Source organism: Protomyctophum parallelum, assembly GCF_964188405.1.
Source record: "Protomyctophum parallelum genome assembly, chromosome: 10".
Classification (NCBI taxonomy): domain Eukaryota; kingdom Metazoa; phylum Chordata; class Actinopteri; order Myctophiformes; family Myctophidae; genus Protomyctophum; species Protomyctophum parallelum.
Window position 1 is genome coordinate 21,624,265 of NC_139704.1, and position 23,593 is coordinate 21,647,857.

Consider the following 23,593-nt stretch of genomic DNA (forward strand, 5'->3'; position numbering starts at 1 on the left):
AGGGTGTAGGGTTGCTACTCACTTGTGCCTGCTGTCTGTACTGTACATGGCTGTGATGAATGGGACAGCTTCGGGAAAGTTGATTAAATAGTCTCTTAATGTTTCATTTCAGGTGATAAAGTTCACGTGGGCATGTCCGTCCATCTGTATGATTAGGCTACTGTTGTTGTCTTGGTATTCCTTTCATGCGAAGGAATACTCACCTCCAGTGCATGTGGATGGAGCTGCTGCTGTTGTGTTTCTATTCCACCTTACTCCATCTATCTTGCCCTCTTTTGCCTGTGGTAATTTTATGCCTTGTTTATGACTGTTCAAAGAATCAAAACTCCACTTTATCAGGCGATTGCAGAGCAGGGCTAACAACTGTATACAGCCACAGCGTGACAGCGGACATACCGGAGCAAATCCATCTACTCTAGTACTCTAACGTGCAGCCAAGCAGCCCAGGTTAAACACTCTATTTCCTGCCTGCGCCGTGAAGGGCCCTTCACAATAAAGCGTCTCCCTTTAACTCCCATGAACTACATTTTACACTGCTTATTATTGACAGGAAATGTAGTCTTAGTTGCGGTAACTTAACAGCGTGTTTGTGGGAGAGAGAGCCAGAGAGAGAGAGAGAGAGAGAGAGTGAGAGAGAGAGAGAGTATACAGTTTACTGCCACGTATCGGAGCGGCCGGCCGGCCGGCCGGGCCCCCCCCCCCCCCGGGCCCTGAGGCGACTGCCTCGCCTGCCTCGCCTATATCGCCGCCCCTGAGTAGTGGTCTGCTGTCTGAACGAAAAGGGACGTCACAATATGGCCTAATGGACATAGAAATACTTAAAGGAATGCTTCACCCAAAAACGACTTATTGTCTATCAATTACTCCTTGAATTCCTGGAGATCCTTTTGTTTTTAATTTGTCACATTTCTAAGCCAATTAAGTGAGTAGTTACACAGTGAGAGGCTGCGTCGGTGTTGTCCACTGGCCAATAATGATGTATGTATGTCGGTGTTGTCCACTGACCAATAAGGGACCAACATTCTTATGACGTAACTATGGTACGTTTGGTGATCGCCTGGGTATGTATGTATGTATGTATGTATGTATTTGGTTAAAATGGGTAGGGTTTAAAAAAAGGCAAGAGTTTGCTCTGGTGCACTGGCCTAAAAGTGGGTCCTTAAAAACTGCTAAAACTTCTGAAATGTAGGTATGTAGGTATGTATGTGTGTATGTATTTTAAAAGGGGAGGCTTTTTTGTAAAAATCCCTGCCCGCAATACCTTCATATATTTAAAATGAGTCCAAAATAGGGTTACCAGTGAAGGGCCAACTGCCTATTCACTGGGGACTATGCAAGGCAGAGGCGTCCACCCCCCTGAGTCCAAGTTTAAGCTAGACCGCATACCTAAACCATACTCATAAAAAAGGCCATTAATAAAACAACCTAAAACCAAACAGGAGTAAAAGTTCACAGCAAGGCCTGGATACCATTTATTTATTTTACAGAAAAATGAACAGGAAGGGCATAAAAATCAACTTCTTTCATTAAGACCAGTGGGTGTTACAGTTTGTAATTTTTGTATCCATCTGTGTTCCATGAGTTTCCGTTGTCCACTGGTCCAACGGACTCCACATTCCAGACCTGAAATGATGAGGTTAGCGATAGGATGGGATTGAAAGTGTGTGTACAGAGTTGTGTGTATGTCTGCTCGTTGGATGTGATATAAGTGTTGTTTGAGGCGTGTTTCTAGTGTGTGTCCGGTTTCTCCTATGTAGTGTTTGTGTGCAGGTGATGATGTAGACTATATTGGGTGTGGTCAGAGACAGGGGGTCCGTGATGGGGGAGGAAGTGTGACTATGGGGGTTGTTGATGAATTTGCGGGGTTTGAAATGGAGTGTATGTGGCTGTGGGGGCTTGGGAGGTAAAGTGGAAAATTTGGAATGCACAAGGAGGTCACCCAGGTTCTTATTCCTTCTAAGTGCCGAAATTACTTGATGTGTTTGTAATGGGGGGTAGGATTGTTGTGTGGTGGTGAAATTCTGTTTAAATTTGTGGTGTAGTGGTTGGAGTGTATGTGAAAATGTGGTTATGAATGGGAGTAGTGTTGTAATGGTAGAGGAGCCGATGGCCTGGATGGTGGGAGAAGAAGAGTTGGAGGAGGGAAGACCTAGAGGAGAGGGTAATGTGTGGGCCCCGTCCAGGTCCGTCCCTGTCCCTGCGCTAGAGAGAGGCTGAGGTGGCTGGGGAAGAAGGCTAGGATTGAGGTTAGGGTTAGACATGGGGGTGAGAGGGTTAGGGGTAGGAGGCAGAGTGTTTGTGGAGAGTGGCTGGGTGGGGGAGAGAGAGGCCAGGGCATTGCTCCTGATGGTGCGCAAAAACCTTTTGCTGTAACCTCTCCTTCGTGGGACTGTAAAGAGTGTGTGTGTGGCCTGATTAAAGTGTTCCCTATTGGATGAAATCCTGAAAAACCGAATGATTTGTGATTTGATGATTCCTGCAAAAGTGTGCTTTGGGTGGTAGCTGTGTTTATGGAGTAGTGCGTGTGTGTCTGTGTCCTTAAAATATTTTTTTGTCAGTAGTTGTTTATGTGTAGGATCTATTGTATGAAAAAATACGGTGGTGTCCAGGAAGTTAATCTCTGTTGGATGAATTATGTGTTTGATGGTTATGGAAGCATGGTGTGTTCAAAATCTGTAAGAATGTATCAAACTGTTGTAAGGTGTGTGGCCAGAGCCCTATGATGTCATCTAAAAATCTGAAATACATGGTAGGTTGTAGTGGACACTTTGCCAAGGCCTCTCTCTCCCACTCACTCATGTATATCTTAGCATAAGCGGGTGCGAATTTCTTGCCCATAGCTGTGCCCTCTATCTGTAAGTAGTGTTTGTTATTAAATGTGAAGTCATTGCAATTAAGACTAAGTTCTAATAGTTGTAAAATGGCATTGTCTGGTCTAGTGTTGTCCGGGTGTGTCTGGAAAAGGTTTCTAACTGCCTGTAAACCAGTGGCTGTATGTATGTTAGTGTAAAGGCTGTCAATGTCTATGGTGAAAATGTATGTGTGTGGTGGCACGGCTATGGGCTTGATTTTTTCCAGGAAATCATATGTGTCTCTTAAATAGCTGACGTGTATGGTGGAGAGGGGGTTGAGGAAGTGGTCTATGTATTGTGCTATGTGGTAGGACTCACTGCTGCAGTCTGACACTATGGGTCTGCCGGGAGGCACCTCGAAGGGAATAGTCCAAGTCTGGGGATCCTTATGGATTTTGGGTAGTAGATAGAAAATCCTAGGTCTGGGGTTATCGGGTCCATAGAGGAAGTCGCGTTGTTTGGAGGTGATGTAGTTTTGGTGATAAAGTGTTGTAATGATTTGTCTGAGTTTGATCTGAGTCTGTGGTTGTATGCTGGCTGTGTAGTATCTAGTGTTGGAAAGTTGTCTGTTGGCTTCATATGTGTATTGGAAATTATCTAGAATGACTATTTTTGAACCTTTATCAGCTGGTTTAATAACTATTCGGGTGTTGTTCCGCAGTGTTGTGATGCTGTTCCGTTCGTCTGTGGTCAGGTTGTCAGGTCTGTCTGTCTGTCTGTATTTATGTATGTATGTATGTATGTATGTATGTATGTATGTATGTATGTATGTATGTACTGTATGTATGTATGTATGTATGTATGTATGTATGTCAGGGTAAGAATGGTGGTCCCTTATTGGCTGTTGATGGTGACATAACTAAGGTACATTTCAAGATTGTTATAAGGTCAATGACGGGTCTAAAGGATTTAGAACAGCAGTTGTAATATACATTAGTTAGTAGCAGTACTTGTCTTGCGCGCTTGAAGTTTGCACCTCAACAGAGTGCATTTCTAGTTCTATATTCAAATTGGCTAATGGGAGGGCAGGTGGACTGACCTCTGACATCACTCTGACACAACCAAAACATATTAGTACCCAATGTGTTGTCATGGCATCAGCCGCAAACAAATCTCCATGTATGGGCACAACAGTGGGAATGCCCAGTATAGGGATACTGATGACATAAGCGATCTCTATATATGGGCATTAGAGGGACAAGGACAAATACATCCATCCATCTATCTTCAACCGCTTATCCGTAGTCGGGTCGCGGGGGCAACAGCTCCACCAGAGTGCTCCAGCCTTCCCTCTCCAGAGCAACATTAGTGACTTCCTCCTGGGGGATTAAAATGTATGTTTCAAAAGAGTGGGTGAAGTATTGGGTATTCCTTCCCAATAGACATCACTTACTGTACAGTGTTGCGGTTAATTTCAGTTTTTATTTCGCACTTGAGGTAAGAATCCCCCCCTAAGATTTTGTAACCCATTTTGTCACCCAGTGTCAATTATCTAATGTAATCCTGGGTGCTACTGTACACTCCTTCTGCCAACCTGGGGAGAGCAACGGACTGCTTCCTTCAATGCATGAGGAGTCCAAGCCGCTTCTTTTCAACTGACAGGGGAAGCTTCCCCGGTTGGACGTAGCGTGTGGAGGAAACATGTTATTCCAACCAGTTCCTTTCCCCCCATCAGGGGTGGCAGTTTAGAGACCAGGGGTTAGGAATCTTCACATATCTCCTGCCATGGTGCAACAAATACCAGATTGAATTCAGCCAAATAGAACAAATGTAGCTACCATGTGATCTCAGACTTCCTTGCAGTGTTGGAGCACTTGATTTCAGTAAAGCAACGCCCTACTGCCTCCTACATTATGTGCAATTTCAAAACAGGTATTATGCACAGATTACCAACGAGCACTTCCAATCTCCAACTTTCTTGACAGAAAGTATCTCATAACATGTCTACGGTAGAGGATAGCCCCTTGACATGTATCCCGTTTTAGAGATGCAGATAGAGGATAATTCAAGCTTTTTGTACACCTGCAATGTTGATGAGTTTGACGTCATTTAATACAATCAGCAAATTGCGGCTAGTTGCAACCCAGCTATTAACTTAATGGCAAGATGGCCACCGTGTGCATTATGGTCTATGGTGGTCCCTGGACCAGACATTGAGAGAAAAATCACACCCATGTGAAGTGGGGGCATACATCATCATGACGTAACATGTCTATTTACAAGGACACTATGACGTAACATTCTCCATTCATTGTCAGAATTTAATGTTTGTAGGACGAAAATAGCCAACTTGCTCATACTCCTAAAATAGTGCTAGTAGTTCTTGTGCCTGGTGAAAGCCTCTTTTTGATTGGCTCGTACAATGTCGTCGGGCGAGGGTGAATCAAAGTGGAATGGTGTAATTGGCTGTAGAGGAGTTTGCTGCTCTTGGCTTTTGACCAGCATCTGGCCCCCTGGTGGTCTGTACAGGAGGATGGCCTTCATCATCCTCTCTCTGCCGTTCTTCTGGCTGGGGGCACGGAGTGACAAGGTCACAGCGAATACAGATGGTGAGGCACATGCAGTGAGGTCATTGTCACAGATATGAAGAAATGCATCTGCCGACCGGGCCACAGGTTTTCTCAAATCGATGTTCTGGCCCGACCTAGTGGGTTTGGGGTTCAGGCAGAGTAGTTTAGGTGGTGTCTTATCTTGGGCGCTGTTCACTTTGAAACTGCCAGTCGAGTCGGTCGACAATGTACGCCCACATGAGCTCCCTAGTGAAAGGAGTGAGCTGAGGGAATATTCTGAAGCTTTTGAGATGACTGCTGTTTTGACTTGGTTCTGAGAAGACAACTGAGACAGAGAGAGTGGCTCTGAAAGGCCAGATGGTCTGGTCTCTCGAAGTTTCAGCGCTTGAATGCAGAGGGGTTGAGATGGACCTGAAGGGTGGTTGCATTGATTCTGCAGGGCCAGCTGAGACGGAAGCGGCCTGTCTAGGCCTATTAAGGGACTGGTGCCGGTTGAGCTGGACACATTGTGTGTTTGTGCTGGTCTTGCAGTGCCCTGCGATTGAAGGAGAATGTGTGTGTCCTTGTTCTGATGCTGGGAGGCAAGCTGAGACGGTGAGAGCGTGTGCACCACTGTCGCTGGATTCTGTGACACTCTAGGAGTCATACTGCCATGGGGACTGGGCATGGAACTACAGAGAGTGGGTCTTTGGTTTGAGTGTTCCTGGATTAGATCGGCAAGCGACGGGCATCCATTGGGATCGGTGGTCTTCATGAACCTGTTTCGTTCCCCAACTTCCACTGACTGGCTGCTCCGAAGGACAGAGCCGAAACCCCTGACAACAGATGTGGGAGGGACCAAAGTAGAGTCAGACACTGGCACTCTTGGGTTACCTGGTGACAGGCTACTCGATGAAACCGCAAGGAGGGAAGAGGAAGGGGCTGGAGGAGCCGAGCTGAGAGATGCTGAGGACATTTTCAAAGTCCCCAACATTCCGGGTGAAAGGGAGAGGCCTCCCTCCCTCCCTGGTTTGGGAGGTGACTTACCTTGGACCCTGTTCAATTTTAAACTGCTGGTCGATACTTTACCCCCATGCAAGTTCCCAGGTGAAAGGAGTGAGTTGAGGGAACAGTCTGGCCAATTTGAGATGGCTGACGTTTTGACTTGGTGCTGAGAAAACAACGGAGACAGAGAGAGTGAATCCGAAAGGCCAGACGGTCTGGTCTCTTGGTGTTTCAGTGCTTGAGTGCAGACGGGTTGAGGACCTGAAGGGTGGTTGGATTGATTCTGCAGGGCCAGCTGAGACAGATGCAGCCTGTCAAGGCCTAGTAGGGGCCCGGTTCCGGTTGAGCTGGACGCAGTGTGTGTTTGTGCTGGTCTTGCAGCGCCCTGCGATTGAGGGAGAATGTGTGTGTCCTTGTTCTGATGCTGGGAAGCAAGTTGAGACAGTGAGAGCGTGTGCACCGCCGTCGCTGGAGTCATACTGCCATGGGGACTGGGCATGGAACTACAGAGAGTGGGGCTTCGGTTCGAGTGTTCCTGGATTAGGTCAGCAAGTGACAGGCATCCATTGGGATCAGTGGTCTTTATGAGCCTGTCTCCTTCCCCAACTTCCACTGCCTGGCTGTTCCGAAGGACAGAACCGAGACCCCTGAAAACAGGTGTGGGAGGGAGCAGAGTGGAGTCAGATACTGGCACTCTTGGGTTGCCTGGTGACAGGCTACTTGATGAAGCTGCAAGGAGGGAAGGCACTGGAGGTGGAAAGCTAAGAGGTGCTGAGGATATATTCAAAGTCCCCATCGTTCCGGGTGAAAGGGACAGGGAGGGTGGAGCACCCAGTGAGTAAAGGTCTAGACCCTGGCCACCTGCTGCTTCCTGGGTATTCCGGTTGTGTTCAGACATGAGCTGAGCCAGGCTAGGGCTGCCTTTTGAGGAACCATTTTTGTACATGGTGATTCTTTCCTTTAATGTTCTCTCCAGTTTATATTTCTCCCTATGTGTCAGGCCTTATGCTAAGGCGTCTATGACATCACATACAAATGCAGACCTTTGCAGATCTTGTTAATGAATGTGGCTCCCATGTGACAGTCTATGATTTCAGACATCTATGACATAGGCTATCTACGTTTCCATATATGTCTCAACCTGAGCCAAATCACTTCCATCCATTATACATGTTAAGTTAGATATTTCAAAGAAATATAAAACAGTATGTGGATTTCACGGTTTGCGATATTAACTCTGAACACAAATTTGATATGCATCACCTCAGAGCCATGACGTAAAAGTGGCAGAATTTTGTTTTGTTTAAAGTTTGAACGTTTTGTTTTCTTTTTGAGGGGCACTAGCCCCTCCTATATACAGCTTTTGTCCCCACACGTCTCAATATTGACAATGAACGGAGAAATGTCAAAATTTTGCTAACCATGACATAAATTAAACATCAAAACATTAAACGCCATTGACAATGAAGGAAGAATTTACGTCATATGTAAACGAGCAAATCAGCTAACCAATCACATGCAACAGGCATTCTGATTGGCCAATATGAGATGATCCATGATGATTTACAATGATAAGAGCACCCCTCACTTCACACAGGTGTGATTTTCTTTAAATTGTACACATGTGAAGTTGAGCATACACCCTGATAGATAGTGGCCACCAGCAGGACCTCAGAAAGAAGGACACTCACTTTTTGGGGGTTTCGTGGAATGCATTTTATTCACGAGTTAAACTGTCCCAATGTTGATATCCACACATCTAGTTAGGACTGGCATATTTGAGATAAGAAAACAGCGGGACAACAAAGTAGAGACTCATGGTGGAGAACAGTATTAGCGGTCCAAAACTCAGACATTGTAGCCAATAAGGCCTCCTTTGCCAATGCACTCTCCAATATAGAACCACATCAACACTTCGGTGGCCACCAGTCCATTCTTTAATGCGTCCTTCACTGTTGTTTGTCCAAGGCGTCCTGTCTGGAAGCCCTTGATGAGGCTTTGTGCACTTTCAATAGCGCTGGGGATCTCAGTAGGAGACGGAGGAACCAGCTCAACACGAGCGTAATGCCAGAAGGTCGCTAACCGGGGTCTGGAATAGGCGACAGTGGCATCGACCATTGTGGGTAACTTTGCCATCAGTTTCTGCACTGCTTGTGCCATGATGAAGTGTGAATGTCTCCCGTTAACTGGAACTGTCGACTGAAAGTGACCTAAAGCATACCCACTATTTGTTCATTTTGAATGAATGAATGAATGATTATGACAGACATGTGTTGACCCTGACGCGATCAGTGACGTCACCACTGATATCATGTTATGACGTCATCTACAGTATGACATAATGTATGTTAATACTCATCATCATACTATAATTAACCGAATGTCTGAGTGTGTGTCCGTGTGTGTGTGTGTCTGTCTGTCAGAAACAGTGCCATAACTCCTTACTGCCTGCACCAATCACTCCCACTTTTCACACAGGCATTGACCATATGCATATGGAGGGCGTAACGATTTGACACATTAATGATTATTAATTAATTTATTAGTCAATTACAAACGCACCTGGGCGCAGTACCCTTCACGGCCACAAGGGGGGGCAAATATCTCACAACGGGTAAGGACTAGTTATTATAATTAGCTATTAACTGTCAATCATTTATCTGGAGACCAAATGATTAATTGTTGATATTAATATACTACAACTATAGTATGTCGTTACTTGCGCAAGCAGAGCGCGCAAGTAATAATTTCGCCCGGTCATCGTTCACCGTGACAGCCAACCCGCCATTTGATGTGTATGCAAAAAAAACAGCAAATCCGTGCCTGGTTTGCTGGGACCAGATTACATAAATGACCATATGTCTTACGTCATCATTTAGAGCTAGTCATACGTATACTATAATCAGTAAAATAAAATAGCAAATTGTGCCTGATCTGCTGGGACCAGAGTACGTGGTGTGTAATATGTATGACTAGCTCTCAATGATAGGGAGGGGGGTGGAATTATGACAGGCAGTTGGTGCCGTCAAAACACTATGTTTGAAATGTGATTTGGGGACCTAAAGATGAATAAAAAATTAATATCACCATCTTAATACTGTCCAATACTTCGATACGGAGGCGGGTGAAATTATGACAGGCAGTTACTGGCGTCAATATATGACTCCAAAATGAATATCAACATCTTAATACTGTCCAATACTTCGATACAGAGGCGGGTGCAATTATGACAGGCAGTTGCTGCTGTCAAAAAATGACTCCCCAGTCACTTTGTATGAAAAAACTTTGACGATGGAGAGGGCCACTAATATATTTCCACACTCACTCCAGAGGGCCACTATATTTCCACACTCACTCCAGAGGGCCACTATATTTCCACACTCACTCCAGAGGGCCACTATATTTCCACACTCACTCCACAGGGCCACATTGCATATACTGTCTTAGCAAAAATAGCCGATTTACAAGCTCAGATCAGCTTGTAGATCAGCTATTTTTGCTATATTTCAATTGAAATTCTGAATATTTCTTTGCTATTATTGAATTGGAATCCTGAAAAGTTATTTTATGCATTTAGGTCACATTCTCACCAGAGAGCTTTGCTGCGATTAAAACTAATCCTGTTGCGCATTTTCAGAAAGTGCGCTTCGTTTGGCAGGTGTGAAGGCTCATTCGAATCCTAATGCGCAGCAAAGAACCGCATTTTACTCCGCCCAAAAACAGGGGTTTCGCTTCGCTTCCAATCGCACTTGACTACGATTCGGTGCAGGTGTGAATGCAATCCGCAGTAAATAAAGGAAATGAAGCAAACAATGTGGCGGGTGAGGAGGAGCTGAACACAGTTGGAGACGGAGAAAGCATAGCAGCGCAAAGATGTCCCGTTACCGTGGATAGACGTGGTCGAATGAGGAGACTGAAGCCCTGATCGAAATGAGGACTAGTACATTAATATCAATTGCTTAAGAAAGAAGAACACTGCAGTGCAGTGTAATAGTATTATAGCCTACAGAATATTCTGTCTGTCTGTGCGTGCCGTAAACATGGAGTGCTGTCACTGTGTGGGGACTAGTGGGGACTGGAACTTTCATCTCAATAATTTTGCGCTGCTGTCTGTTACAGTATATCAGTGCGCTCAGCGCTGTGCCTGCATGCCCAAAAGAACAGTGTGTGGCACTGTGGCTGCGTGCGTATAGTGAGAGAGAGAGGGGGGTCCAGTCCCAGACAGCATGACACATGCACGTTATGAGTATAATTTTATCACAATAGATTTCACTGTGTTGTAGGCTGTGTTGTAGGCTAGGTTTATGAATGGAACACATTGATAAAGGTCCCCCCTGCTGCGTTTCCAATTGCTACGGATGACAGTGTGAAGGCAAACCGCAGCAAATTAAATATGCAAGAATCCCAAAATCTCCGCCCATACGCATGAGTCTACCGAAGTATTAGGTGAGAATGTGACCTTAGTTATAATTCTGTTAACTTTATGAACTAAATACATTGGACATAAAAAAATACAGTGACATTTTAATACTAAGCTACTTATAGATGCGGGTCATGTTTGCATGTTTGGAATTGTTAACAGCTGATATCAATACTATATCAGTATTACGATATTAACCTGCGGGCCGCATTTAGTGAATGTGGGGGCCGCATGTGGCCCCCGGGCCGCCAGTTGCCCATGTATATTCTAAGGTCTGATTTGGGGCCCTAAAGATGAATACAAAACCAATATCAACATCCTAATACTGTCCAATAATTGGATAGGGAAGGGGTGAAATTATGACAGGCAGTTGCTGCAGTTCCCTTTCTAAGGTGTGTTTTTGGGGCGCTGCTAAGGATGAATACAAAATGAATATCAACAACCTAATACTCTCCAATATTATTTAGATATACAATACTTAGATAGGGAGGGGGGTGAAAAATATGACTCCCCAGTCAAAAAACCTCTGTGTTTGAAATAGACACTAGTGCTTTCTAGGTTACAAAAACACTTAAACATCTTAATACTGTCCAATACTTCGATACGGAGGGGGGTGAAATTATCACAGGCAGTTACTGCCGTCAAAATATCCAGTAAAAAGAAAATAATTTGGGGCCCTAAAGATGAATATAAATGTAGGTAACACTTGCCATGCATCCCAAATAAGCTTTATAATGTGTCATGATAATGTTCATAATTTATTTTTATAATAATTTAACATTTATAATTTAATGTTTGAGAAAATTATATTGTCTTATAATAGTTTTTATAATGCGTTATGAAGTAGTATAATACTTGATATAAGTCATTTTTAATAGTTTATACTATAGTTTATAATGTGTTGAGATTAAGGTTATAAAGTATTATGATTATTTATGAGCGCTTGTAAATATAATTATACATGGTTATGAGAAGATTATAATGTCTTGTGTGTTCATAATGCGTTATAAACATGGAATGCATAGCAAGTGTTAACCTAGTGGGTCACCCCGATCTTTGGACCCATGGGCCTGGGCCCGACAGGCCCTGTTCCATCTATCTTGTTGTTGGGTCACCTAACAACACAGTAACCTGACTCTGCCAGATAGTGGCAGTATTGAGTTCACACGTTCACAATTTTGTGAATGTGTGAACTCAATACTGCCGGAGTCAGGCGGAGTCAGGTTAACACACGGTGCTTGAGAACAGAGAACATGTCTGACACATACCCAAATATGGAGTCTAGGCCAGTCATTAATACTAGTCACCATAGTAATGACCTCCCCTCTCCACATGGCGTCACAGACCGCCCCCCCCCTCTGTCTTCCTATTGGTTGACCCACATGATGTCACAGCCCGGAGAGCAAGCGGAACCGGGCATACTTACGATAATAGTGGACTCGCTACTCAAGCCCACAATTACGCAAGTAATGCTAAACAGAAAAAGCCCCAAGGGCTTGTTACCACTGTGGTCCTATGCAGTAGTCGATATGAGCAGAGCACCCATATTGGTCGAATCAACGGTTATGGAAAACTGGATCTCCATAATGCCTATATGGGCATATTAGTCGGATGACTCTCTCGGGTCCTCAGCGATGCATAAAATCCACAGTGCTAAACACTAAAACATAAGAAAGTCCATATTTGGCCAATGGTTTGTTCTACGTCTGTGCTCACATCACGCCTAAGGCATTAGACTATCATATAAAGACGGTCTAGCCTGTCATATAAAGTCTGTCTAGCAGATTACCGTGACTGGAAGATGGCTGATTGCAATGCCCTCATTGATAGGTTACATTCAATAGTGAAACGCGACATCCAGGAGAGTGATGAGGAGGCGGTCCGTGAAAAGGAGCAGTGCATCCTTGAGTTGGGCCGTCTGCTGGCCAAGACCGGACAGGCTGCAGAGCTTGGTGGACTGCTGAAGTATGTGCGTCCCTTCCTCAACTCCATCTCCAAGGCCAAAGCAGTGCAGATGGTGCGCTTGCTGCTGGACCTCTTTCTGGACATGGAGTCCGCCACGGGCCAGGAGGTGGAGCTCTGCCTGGAGTGCATCGAGTGGGCGAAGACAGAGAAGAGGACCTTCCTCAGACAGGCACTGGAGGCTCGTCTTGTCTCACTGTATGTTGACACGAAGCGTTACCAGGAAGCACTACTTTTAGGCTCCCAGCTACTGCAGGAGCTGAAGAAGATGGATGACAAGGCTCTACTGGTGGATGTTCAGTTGTTTGAGAGTAAAACATACCACGCCCTCAGCAACCTGCCCAAGGCTCGTGCCGCCCTCACCTCTGCCAGGACCACCGCCAATGCCATCTACTGCCCACCCAAACTACAGGCCTCACTCGACATGCAATCAGGGATCATCCATGCGGCGGAGGAGAAGGATTGGAAGACGGCCTACTCATACTTCTACGAAGCCTTCGAGGGCTACGATTCCATTGACAGCCCCAGAGCTATCACTGCTCTCAAATACATGCTGCTCTGCAAAATCATGCTCAATGCGGCGGAAGACGTGCAGGCGTTGATTAGTGGGAAGCTAGCGCTGCGGTATGCAGGCCGGCAGATAGACTCATTGAAGTCTGTGGCACAAGCAAGCAAGAACAGGTCTCTGGCTGACTTTGAAAAGGCACTAACGGAGTATAGAGCAGAACTGAGCGATGACATCATCAGCACCCACCTGACCAAACTGTACGACAACCTGCTGGAACAGAACCTCATCAGGGTCATAGAGCCGTTCTCCAGGGTCCAGATAGCACACATTTCCACCCTCATCAAACTCCCTAAGGGAGATGTGGAGAAGAAGTTGTCACAGATGATTCTGGATAAGAAGTTTCACGGCATTTTGGACCAAGGCGAAGGTTTGTTGATCATCTTTGATGAGCCACTGGTGGACAAGACATACAAAGCAGCCCTGGAGACCATTCAGAACATGAGCAAAGTGGTCGACTCCCTCTACAACAAAGCCAAGAAGCTCACATAGTTAGACACCGTTGACCATCTGTCTCACTGTCCTGACTCCTGTGATAGGATCACAGTCATACCTGCACAAGAGTTATTATATATCTGCTGAGTCATAGGATCACAGTCATACCTGCGCAAGAGACTGATTATATACCTGCTGCTAAATGTCTACTTGCACAAGAATCATATTCTGCCTAATTTTATTTCTATTTGACCATTCGCCTTATATTTCTCTGTATATTTGACGTTGTGCATGTTTCCCTTGTTTTCCCCCCTCTATTCTTATGACTTTGTTTAAAACTACACAACGCTGGGAGCCTCTTTAAACCAGTATACCTGTGGTGTGACAAATAATTGAGTTGAAATTGGCCATGACTTCACTTCCTCCTGTCTCGAGGATGGAGAATTTTACAAGCCAATATTCCAAGCCAACAAAAAAACTTAAAAAAACAAAAACAGACCAACAGAACCACAGACTGAGGCTTCATACACACATGAAGAACAACTGTTCTGTGCTCTGCCTGTGTTTGATGGCCGCCTCAATGCTTTTCCAATGGAAGTCACATGGTTTGACCAAACACTTGTGTTTGATTGCCCCCCTCCCCCGCATCAAACAAACAGGAACAGAGTTCCATTGGAAAAGCATTGAGGCGGCCATCAAACACAGGCAGAGCACAGAACAGTTGTTCTTCATGTGTGTATGAAGCCTCACAGTACTTGTCTGGTCTGCCTTACTCATTTCCTCTGTTACTTTTGAGTCTGTGTCTCACCCGTTCCGATTCTCGCTCTCTGTTTAGATTTTATTTTTCTTGTCAACTTCCTTTGATCTCTCCTTTAATCTGATCCCACTATCTTTTTTACATCAGGCAGTCCAGCTTTTAGTGTGTGTGTGCACAAACTTTGTCCTACCCAAACATTAAGTCCCATTGACAATGAATGGACAGTTTTGAGGGTTTGCGTAAACACAAACGTTGCCTAACACAAACATTGAAGACGAAGGTGAGGACGCAAATTCTGATTGGCCGGAAGGAGATGATTTATGATGATGTACGATGATAAGATCGCCCCTCACTTGTCACTTCACACGGGTGTGATTTTTTTCAGGGGAGCTAGCCCCTCCAATATACAGCTTTTGTCCCCACACGGCTCTTTGACAATGAAAGGAGAAATTAGGTCATATGTGCCTGAAATATGACGGAAATTTGTGGAAACACAAACATTAAATGACATTGACAATAAAAGGGCAAATCGGCTAACCAATCACATGAATTCAGTTGTCATCTTACATGATCATGCGGTGAAAGGATTAGTTTTTTTTTATAAATATTGTATCATGGTTAAAAGATAATAACATAAGTCGACAAAGTAATTCATTCATTGTTTATTGGATGATGTACGACGACAAGAGCGCCCCTCACTTCACGTGGGTGTGATTTTTACTTTAAAGTTTACTGTAAACCACCATTCCAAGGACCCTGATGGGTTAGTGATTAGTGATGGGTTAGTCATTTGTACACTCAGGGAGTGTACAAATGGAACCAAATGGACTCTTATTCACCATCCATTTTCTTCCAAATAAAACCCCAATTGAATCAAATGGGGTGTCCGTGGCCTAATGCATATAAAATTTGGGCGGCCCCCACAGTTTGATAAATAAAAACATTGACAATTACTGCACTGACGCGGCTCCGTCTACCCCTCACACAGTGAAACCCATCAGGCTTTACCACATAACCCATTTAGACCTGAGGACGATTCTACAAATGTCTTATAAATCATGACAGTTTTCTGAAAAACCTATGTTTCTATATTAGTGGTTCTCAAATTATTTAATGTCAAGGACCCCAGAAATGTCATGAAATTGGCTGCGAACCTAATTTGAAAATTTCTATAACGCTTGAATAGTTTGGTCTTCTGCCCCTGCAAGGGAATTTATGTCTTTATAAACGATTGTAAAACAGATTGGTTACATAACCAACAACAGCTAATTAGCTATTACAAATGTTATGCAAAGCTCGGCCAATCACAGAGGAAGTTAGGTAAGTTACTCCAGAAAAATAATGTATGTGAGGGGTGAGGGGTGCTCTTGTCATCATACATCATCAATACCTTCATCCGAATTAATACAATAATGAAACTTTCTCCTAAACCATACCAAGAAGGAGTTTACATTCTCGCAAGTGTATGGAGTAGAATCACAGTGAGGGGCACTGTACCAACCCGTATCATCTTACATCATCGTGATATCATAAAATAACATCATATGCCGATTTGCTCAGTGGCAGACAAAACAAACATTAAATTCTGTCAATTATGTAGTATGTATGGCTGTTATATTTAATCCGTTAGACTTTATATTAGTGTAATTCATAATTATAAAAATATGAATTATAAGTTCAAAAATTAAGACTCAAAATCAATCTGAATTTAAGAAGGGGCACCAGTGAAATGAGCTTAGGAATAAGCACCAGATTGATTTGTATTTAGCCTTTAAGTTAAAACACTAATAAAACAATTAAAAGATTATAAAATAATCAATTATTATTTTATCTTAATAAATCTATGGAATCTGAAGGTAAGAGGTCTTTTCCATTACATAGCCTTTCTTGCTTTGCATGTGTCAAAAACCAGTTCAACTCTTGAGCAAATAATAGACTTGTTTAGAAAAATGAATCAATTTATTTTCACACCTAAGCTAATAGACAAACTTAGTAGAACAATAATCAAATGAATTCTTAAACAAGGGTTAATACAGGTTCAAATAGAATTGAAGAAACAAATCAAATGATAATGAAATAACTATATGATAGATAATGTTCCTTGCCATGAACTTAGAAACCTGATGTAATGCAATCACTTTCCTGAGCGTTGGTTTTGATGAGCTTTGAGAGAGGCAGACTGGAGTTTGTCTGTCTTCTGAGGGAGAGAGGTTGCGTCGCAAGCGGCAGGGGTTCGATTGCTGGCTATAACCCCTGAGCTTGTTGTGGTAGTGCCTGGGATCGCCTGGTGGACGCTCAGGTCAGCGTCGGGAGCTGGTCCGTGTAGCGATGTGGCCAGGACCCATCTCATCCCTCTGGCTGGTCTTCTGGACTTCCCACTCCCCCACTAATCCTGGTTTTTCTGTCTGCCTCCCCAAATATATAGTTCTCTTCGTTGGGCTCAGTTACTCTGTATGTCACTCTCTTTGCAAGATGGAGACATTGAGATGTCTCGTGACATTTCCAGACGTCGTCAACATGTTTTCGTGAGGCAAAGTTGCTTTGAAGTTCATTTTGGGAAAGAGTATACGCATGCACTTTTCATGGCTTTAGATTTCACATAACACACAATCTGCATTTAAATGTACACTTGTATGAATCTTCATTTATTGTACAGTGAATGTCATTTTTCCAATTGATGGTCCAGGAATTGTGAATGAATGCTTTTGTGACTGAGTGGAACATTCCACCTTTGACATATCCAAAGTCAGGGTGTGATCTGTGGCGATGACACTTTATCCAGCCGAAATGGAATCAAGTCTTTATGGTACAAGGGTGTCCCATGGGACTGAGTCTCTGAGTCTGTAGGGAAAAGTCAATAAATTGTACTTCTTTGTACATAATTATGAACATGAAGGCCAATGGTTGGAATTTGGACAGTTCCTGTTGGAGTGTGTACATTTTGTGCACACAAGTATGCCACTGGTGCAGGAATTGAGACCATTCTTGAGGGTCAAAAGGTCAGCAGACCCCTCTGGTCTATATCTGTCCGTCTCCTTCACTTTCATGCGCTGCATGACGTGTCAGCATGGGACAATGTTCATTAGATATCTTCCAATGCTGTATGTGGTATAGCTGGATTGTGGTTTTATACCCCTTATCTACTACAATTGTCAATGGCATTTTTAATTTTTAAAGACATTAAACCTTACACAAAAGATCACACCCAGTGTGAGTAAGGAGTATCTACTCGGTTTGATGCATGGTATTCAGGCAGTATTAGGCTACTGTGTGTGTGTGTGTGTGTGTGTGTGTGTGTGTGTGTGTGTGTGTGCGCGCGCACGCGCGCGCGTGCGTCCATCCGCCCGCCTGTGTTTGTGACTGCAGTCACATGCAGTCGAAAGTGATTGGTTCTGTCACAGATCTGTGATTTGATTCAAAGCTGATTTCAGGAGATCCGTCTCAGTCTGAACGCAGTAACCTGATTGTAGGAGCCATTAGAAGAGGCATTATTTGTATTATTATTATTACCAGTATTATTTTTGACCACCTGGTGGCGGGCTTGAGAAACACAGCTTCTAGAAGGTGACCACTTATAAGGTGATACAGGGGCACTGAGAAGGAACTAGACACAGGGAACCAGGGAGCAAACCGTTCTTACCAGTAGCAGCAGCACAGCAGCAGCAGAACAGAGACAAACTTGTAACATCTACTAATAACATCACTGGTATGTTCATGTCCATGATTTCAACTGCTCACTTTGACTTCTGATAAATAAATAACACTCAAACTGGATCAAAGACTGGACATCGGAGGGTTTCACTGTAACCCAGGTTCTCTGAGTGGAGAGACTGCGGCTCTCCACAACATATTATTCAATATGTACGGGAACTGACCCCACAGGGCAGTGTTCATGGATATCTCTTTAAGACACATCACCTATGGTGGCCCTGCCCAGATGCCAATCAGTGGGCTATTTAAGCCCCATCTGTGCAGAGCCACTTCGATTAACTTGATTGACACGAATTTCGGAGTGGCTCTTTCGTGGAGAGCCAGTCTCTCCACTCAGAGAACCTGGGTTACAGTGTATCCCTCCGTTCTCTATCGTGTTCGAGACTGGCTCTCCACTACATATTATTCAATATGTACGGGAACTGACCCCACAGGGCAGTGTTCATGGATATCTCTTTAAGACACATCACCTATGGTGGCCCTGCCCAGATGCCAATCAGCGGGCTATTTCTCGCTTTCTCATTTCTCGCTTTCTCACTTCTCGCTTTCTCGCTTTTCCATTTCTCATTTCTCGCTTTCTCATTTCTCGCTTTTCCATTTCTCGCTTTCTCGCTTTTCCATTTCTCATTTCTCGCTTTCTCATTTCTCGCTTTCTCATTTCTCACTTTCTCGCTTTCTCATTTCTCGCTATCTCATTTCTCGCTTTCTCGCTTTCTCATTTCTCGCTTTCTCATTTCTCATTTCTCGCTTTCTCATTTCTCGCTTTTCCATTTCTCATTTCTCGCTTTCTCATTTCTCACTTTCTCGCTTTCTCATTTCTCGCTTTCTCATTTATCATTTCTCGCTTTCTCGCTTTTCCATTTCTCATTTCTCGCTTTTCCATTTCTCGCTTTCTTGCTTTTCCATTTCTCATTTCTCGCTTTTTCCATTTCTCATTTCTCGCTTTCTCGCTTTTCCATTTATCATTTCTCGCTTTCTCATTTCTCGCTTTCTCATTTCTCGCTTTCTCATTTCTCGCTTTCTCGCTTTTCCATTTCTCATTTCTCGCTTTCTCATTTCTCGCTTTTCCATTTCTCGCTTTCTCGCTTTTCCATTTCTCATTTCTCGCTTTCTCATTTCTCGCTTTCTCATTTCTCGCTTTCTCATTTCTCGCTTTCTCATTTCTCACTTTCTCGCTTTTCCATTTCTCATTTCTCGCTTTCTCATTTCTCGCTTTCTCATTTCTCGCTTTCTCATTTCTCGCTTTCTCGCATTTCTCATTTCTCGCTTTCTCGCTTTCTCATTTCTCGCTTTCTCGCCTTCTCGCTTTCTCATTTCTCATTTCTCGCTTTTCCATTTCTCATTTCTCGCTTTCTCATTTCTCGCTTTTCCATTTCTCGCTTTCTCGCTTTTCCATTTCTCGCTTTCTCATTTCTCGCTTTCTCATTTCCATACCAGGAGGTGAAACAGTAGGTGAGAATGCTCTCGATGGTACCTCTATAGAACATGATCAGGGCGGGGACAGGCAGGTCGACTCTTTTCTAGCTGACAGAGGGGGTAGAGACGATGCAGGGCCTTTGTTATGATTGCAGTGGTGTTGCTGCTCGGGGCCAGGTTGCTTTCTCATTTCTCATTTCTCGCTTTCTCATTTCTAGCTTTCTCGCTTTTCCATTTCTCGTTTTCTCATTTCTCGCTTTCTCGCTTTTCCATTTCTCATTTCTCGCTTTCTCATTTCTCGCTTTCTCATTTCTCGCTTTCTCGCTTTCTCATTTCTCGTTTTCTCATTTCTCGCTTTCTCATTTCTCGCTTTCTCATTTATCGCTTTCTCATTTCTTGCTTTACCATTTCTCATTTCTCGCTTTCTCATTTCTCGCTTTCTCATTTCTCGCTTTTCCGTTTCTCATTTCTCGCTTTCTCATTTCTCGCTTTCTCATTTCTCATTTCTCATTTCTCGCTTTCTCATTTCTCGCTTTCTCATTTCCATACCAGGAGGTGAAACAGTAGGTGAGAATGCTCTCGATGGTACCTCTATAGAACATGATCAGGGCGGGGACAGGCAGGTCGACTCTTTTCTAGCTGACAGAGGGGGTAGAGACGATGCAGGGCCTTTGTTATGATTGCAGTGGTGTTGCTGCTCGGGGCCAGGTTGTCTGTCAGCAGTATTCCCAAGAAAGTTGTACTGTTACCCTTTCCACAGCTGAGCCATAGATGGTCATTTGATGGTGTTGTGGCAGAGCTGAATTAATTCTATGAATAGGATCCTGGTCTGTATTTTCCAGATGCGACAGAGTGGAGCATGGTGCATATACAGTATAAGCGAACTGGTATGGGTCCAGGTTGGCGCTGAGGCTATGCTTTTATGCGTTTCGTGACTAGCAGTTATCGAGAGTGATTGTTCTTTTCTTTGTTCTACTTCAGGTGTTACAGATTATACTACAGTGGTTCTAAAATTTTATTTCAAAGACCCCCGTTTTATTTTATTTCTTTTTTTAAAGATTTTAGGTAGGTAGACAGGAAATGGGCAGAGAGATGGGGGGGGGGGGGGGGACGACGACACAGCAAAGACACACATCCATGACATAATTTCTCCTTTCATTGTCAATGGCAGATGCCATTGACAATGAAAGGAGAAATTGTGTCATATGTGCCTGAAAAATTGTTTTTACAATTTACAGCGATTTCTGATGTTATTCACTATAGTCCGTAGATTTAGTTGACTAAAATATTATATTTAGGCTAAATTAAATTTCATACAAAAGTGCATTTGCGTCGGTTCGTGACATTTTTGCCCGACATCATTTCACCTCATTTGAGGACAACGCTCGCCATTTGCAGAAGAACATGAAGAGAAGATATGTTTCAAGGTAAGAACTTTATCTTAAATTCTTGCAAGGGTTTTCACGTTGTTTGTGTTGTTAAAAAAACAATGCACAATACAAGGCACAGGCATGGAGCTCCTGGTTTACTGGGATTGGGGTTCGATTCCCTGCTGTGCCCGACTTGGGTTTTGGCATTTACATTTTCAACATTAACATTAATTGTTACATCTATAGAGCTTACTGTGGAGACACATGCTGGAACTTTTTATTTTGAAATGTTTTGTAATTTCTGAGTTATTTAAATTAAACGCCCAATGTATTCTCTATGGCAATAGCACAAACTTTGGCATGCTACTAGTCCTACATACTTACACCTAGCAACCCCTATTCTATTTTTAGACGTGTTTTAGACGTCAATTTTTAGACATTTTTTATCCCATTTTTAGCCGCTCGTCTAATAGCCCATATCGTACGGCATACTGTATCATGCCGTTTTTCATCATTTTTGAGGATAAAAAAAAAAAAAAAAAAAAAAAAAAAACATGGGTTATAGCCCATCGTTTTTTGAAAATTTTATTTTATTTTTAAACCTCGTTTTTCATCATTTTTGAACATGGGATATAGCCCCTACCGTACGGCATACATTAGCACGCCGTTTTTCATCATTTTTGAGGATTTGAAAAAGAAATCAAAAATTAAAAAACATGGGTTATAGCTAGGGGGGCAGTCAGCCAGATATTTCGTGAAGCCTCATTTGAAATCGGTTGTTCATATATATGGCCTGTTGTGGCGCTGGACTGGACCCAAAAAGCCCCATAGCTCCATAGAGGCCCATGTATTTTGGCCCAACTTCACCTAGACTGTATTACCTTAATAAACATGGTCATGAATACTTTCTTCTTCCAGTCACTAGTTTAAAGTCTCATTTCTAATGTCATAATATTCTTTTGGGAAAATTATGGTCCCATTAATTAAAAAAATGACCATAAAGTCGCGTATGTTCTGAGGGGCGTGGCTACCGTTACAGTCTATGATCGGGATTCCCCTCCCACTCAAGAGTCTTCTCCTCCCACTCGAGTCAAAATAAAAACCAACGGAGAAGAAGGGGGGAAGTCCCGCCTCGTTGTCTGGGCAGCCAATGACCAGCTGGTCCAAAACGGAGCCAGCCAATGGCCAGCTGGTACCAAACGGATCTAGAAAGATGGCGACTTACATCAGGAATTAGCATATTATTACAGGCTTCATTTTACGTTCATGTTAAACCCGGGGAACGCTTTGTCCATATTTTTTACAGTCTATGGTTGTAGCCCATCGTTTTTTTTATTTTAAAGGTTTTTTTTTAACCTCGTTTTTCATCATTATTGAACATGGGCTATAGTCCCTACCGTACGGCATACTATAGCACGCCGTTTTTCATCATTTTTGAGGATTTGAAAAAAATTAAAAAATTCAAAAAACATGGGTTATAGTCCATCGTTTTTTGAATTTTTGAATATTTCTTTAACCTCGTTTTTCATCATTTTTTAACATGGGCTATAGCCCCTACCCTACAGCATACTATAGCACGCCGTTTTTCATCATTTTTGAGGATTTGAAATTTAAAAAAAAACAAAAAAAACATGGGTTATAGCCCATCGTTTTTTGAATTTTTGAATTTATTTTAACCTCGTTTTTCATCATTTTTTAACATGGGCTATAGCCCCTACCGTACGGCATACTATAGCACGCCGTTTTTCATCATTTTTGAGGATTTGAAAAAAATTAAAAAAAACATGGGTTATAGCCCATCGTTTTTTGAATTCTTGAAAAAAAAATTAACCTCGTTTTTCATCATTTTTGAACATGGGGTATAGTCCCTACCGTACGGCATACTATAGCACGCAGTTTTTCATCATTTTTGAGGATTTGAAAAAAATAAAAATAAATAAAAAAACATGGGTTATAGCCCATCGTTTTTTGAATTTTTTAATATTCTTTTTAACCTCGTTTTTCATCATTTTTGAACATGGGCTATAGCCCCTACCGTACGGCATACTATAGCACGCCGTTTCTCATCATTTTTGAGGATTTGAAAAAAAGAAAAAAATTAAAAAACATGGGTTATAGCCCATCGTTTTTTGAATTTTTGAAAAAAGAAATTACCTCGTTTTTAAACATTTTTGAACATGGGCTATAGCCCCTACCGTACGGCATACTATAGCAGGCCGTTTTTCATCATTTTTGAGGATTTGAAAAAAATTTAAAAATTAAAAAAACATGGGTTATAGCCCATCGTTTTTTGAATTTTTGAATTTTTTCTAACCTCGTTTTTCATCATTTTTGAACATGGGCTATAGCCCCTACCGTACGGCATACTATAGCACGCCGTTTTTCATCATTTTTGAGGATTTGAAAAAAATTAAAAAAAACATGGGTTATAGCCCATCGTTTTTTGAATTTTTGATTTTTTTTAACCTAGTTTTTCATCATTTTTGAACATGGGCTATAGCCCCTACCGTACGGCATACTATAGCACGCCGTTTTTCATCATTTTTGAGGATTTGAAAAAAAAAAAAAAAAAAAAAAACATGGGTTATAGCCCATCGTTTTTTTAATTTTT

The 23,593-nt window shown here is 42.9% G+C and overlaps 2 protein-coding genes across 2 annotated transcripts; one reads left to right on the top strand and one right to left on the bottom strand.

The window, feature by feature from the left end:
• Positions 1–8,194: 8,194 nt before the first annotated feature.
• Positions 8,195–8,506, bottom strand: LOC310865727 (ATP synthase subunit g, mitochondrial-like; the record flags this gene model as incomplete). The annotated part of the gene is made up of 1 exon (XM_083774937.1): positions 8,195–8,506. The coding sequence occupies one exon, from the start codon at positions 8,504–8,506 to the stop codon at positions 8,195–8,197; it is 312 nt and encodes a 103-aa protein (XP_083631063.1).
• Positions 8,507–12,567: 4,061 nt separating this feature from the next.
• LOC310865728 (26S proteasome non-ATPase regulatory subunit 11A-like) lies at positions 12,568–13,785 on the top strand (the record flags this gene model as incomplete). Its single annotated transcript, XM_083774938.1, has 1 exon — positions 12,568–13,785. One exon carries the CDS (start codon positions 12,568–12,570, stop codon positions 13,783–13,785), a length of 1,218 nt encoding a protein of 405 aa, XP_083631064.1.
• Positions 13,786–23,593: the final 9,808 nt, after the last annotated feature.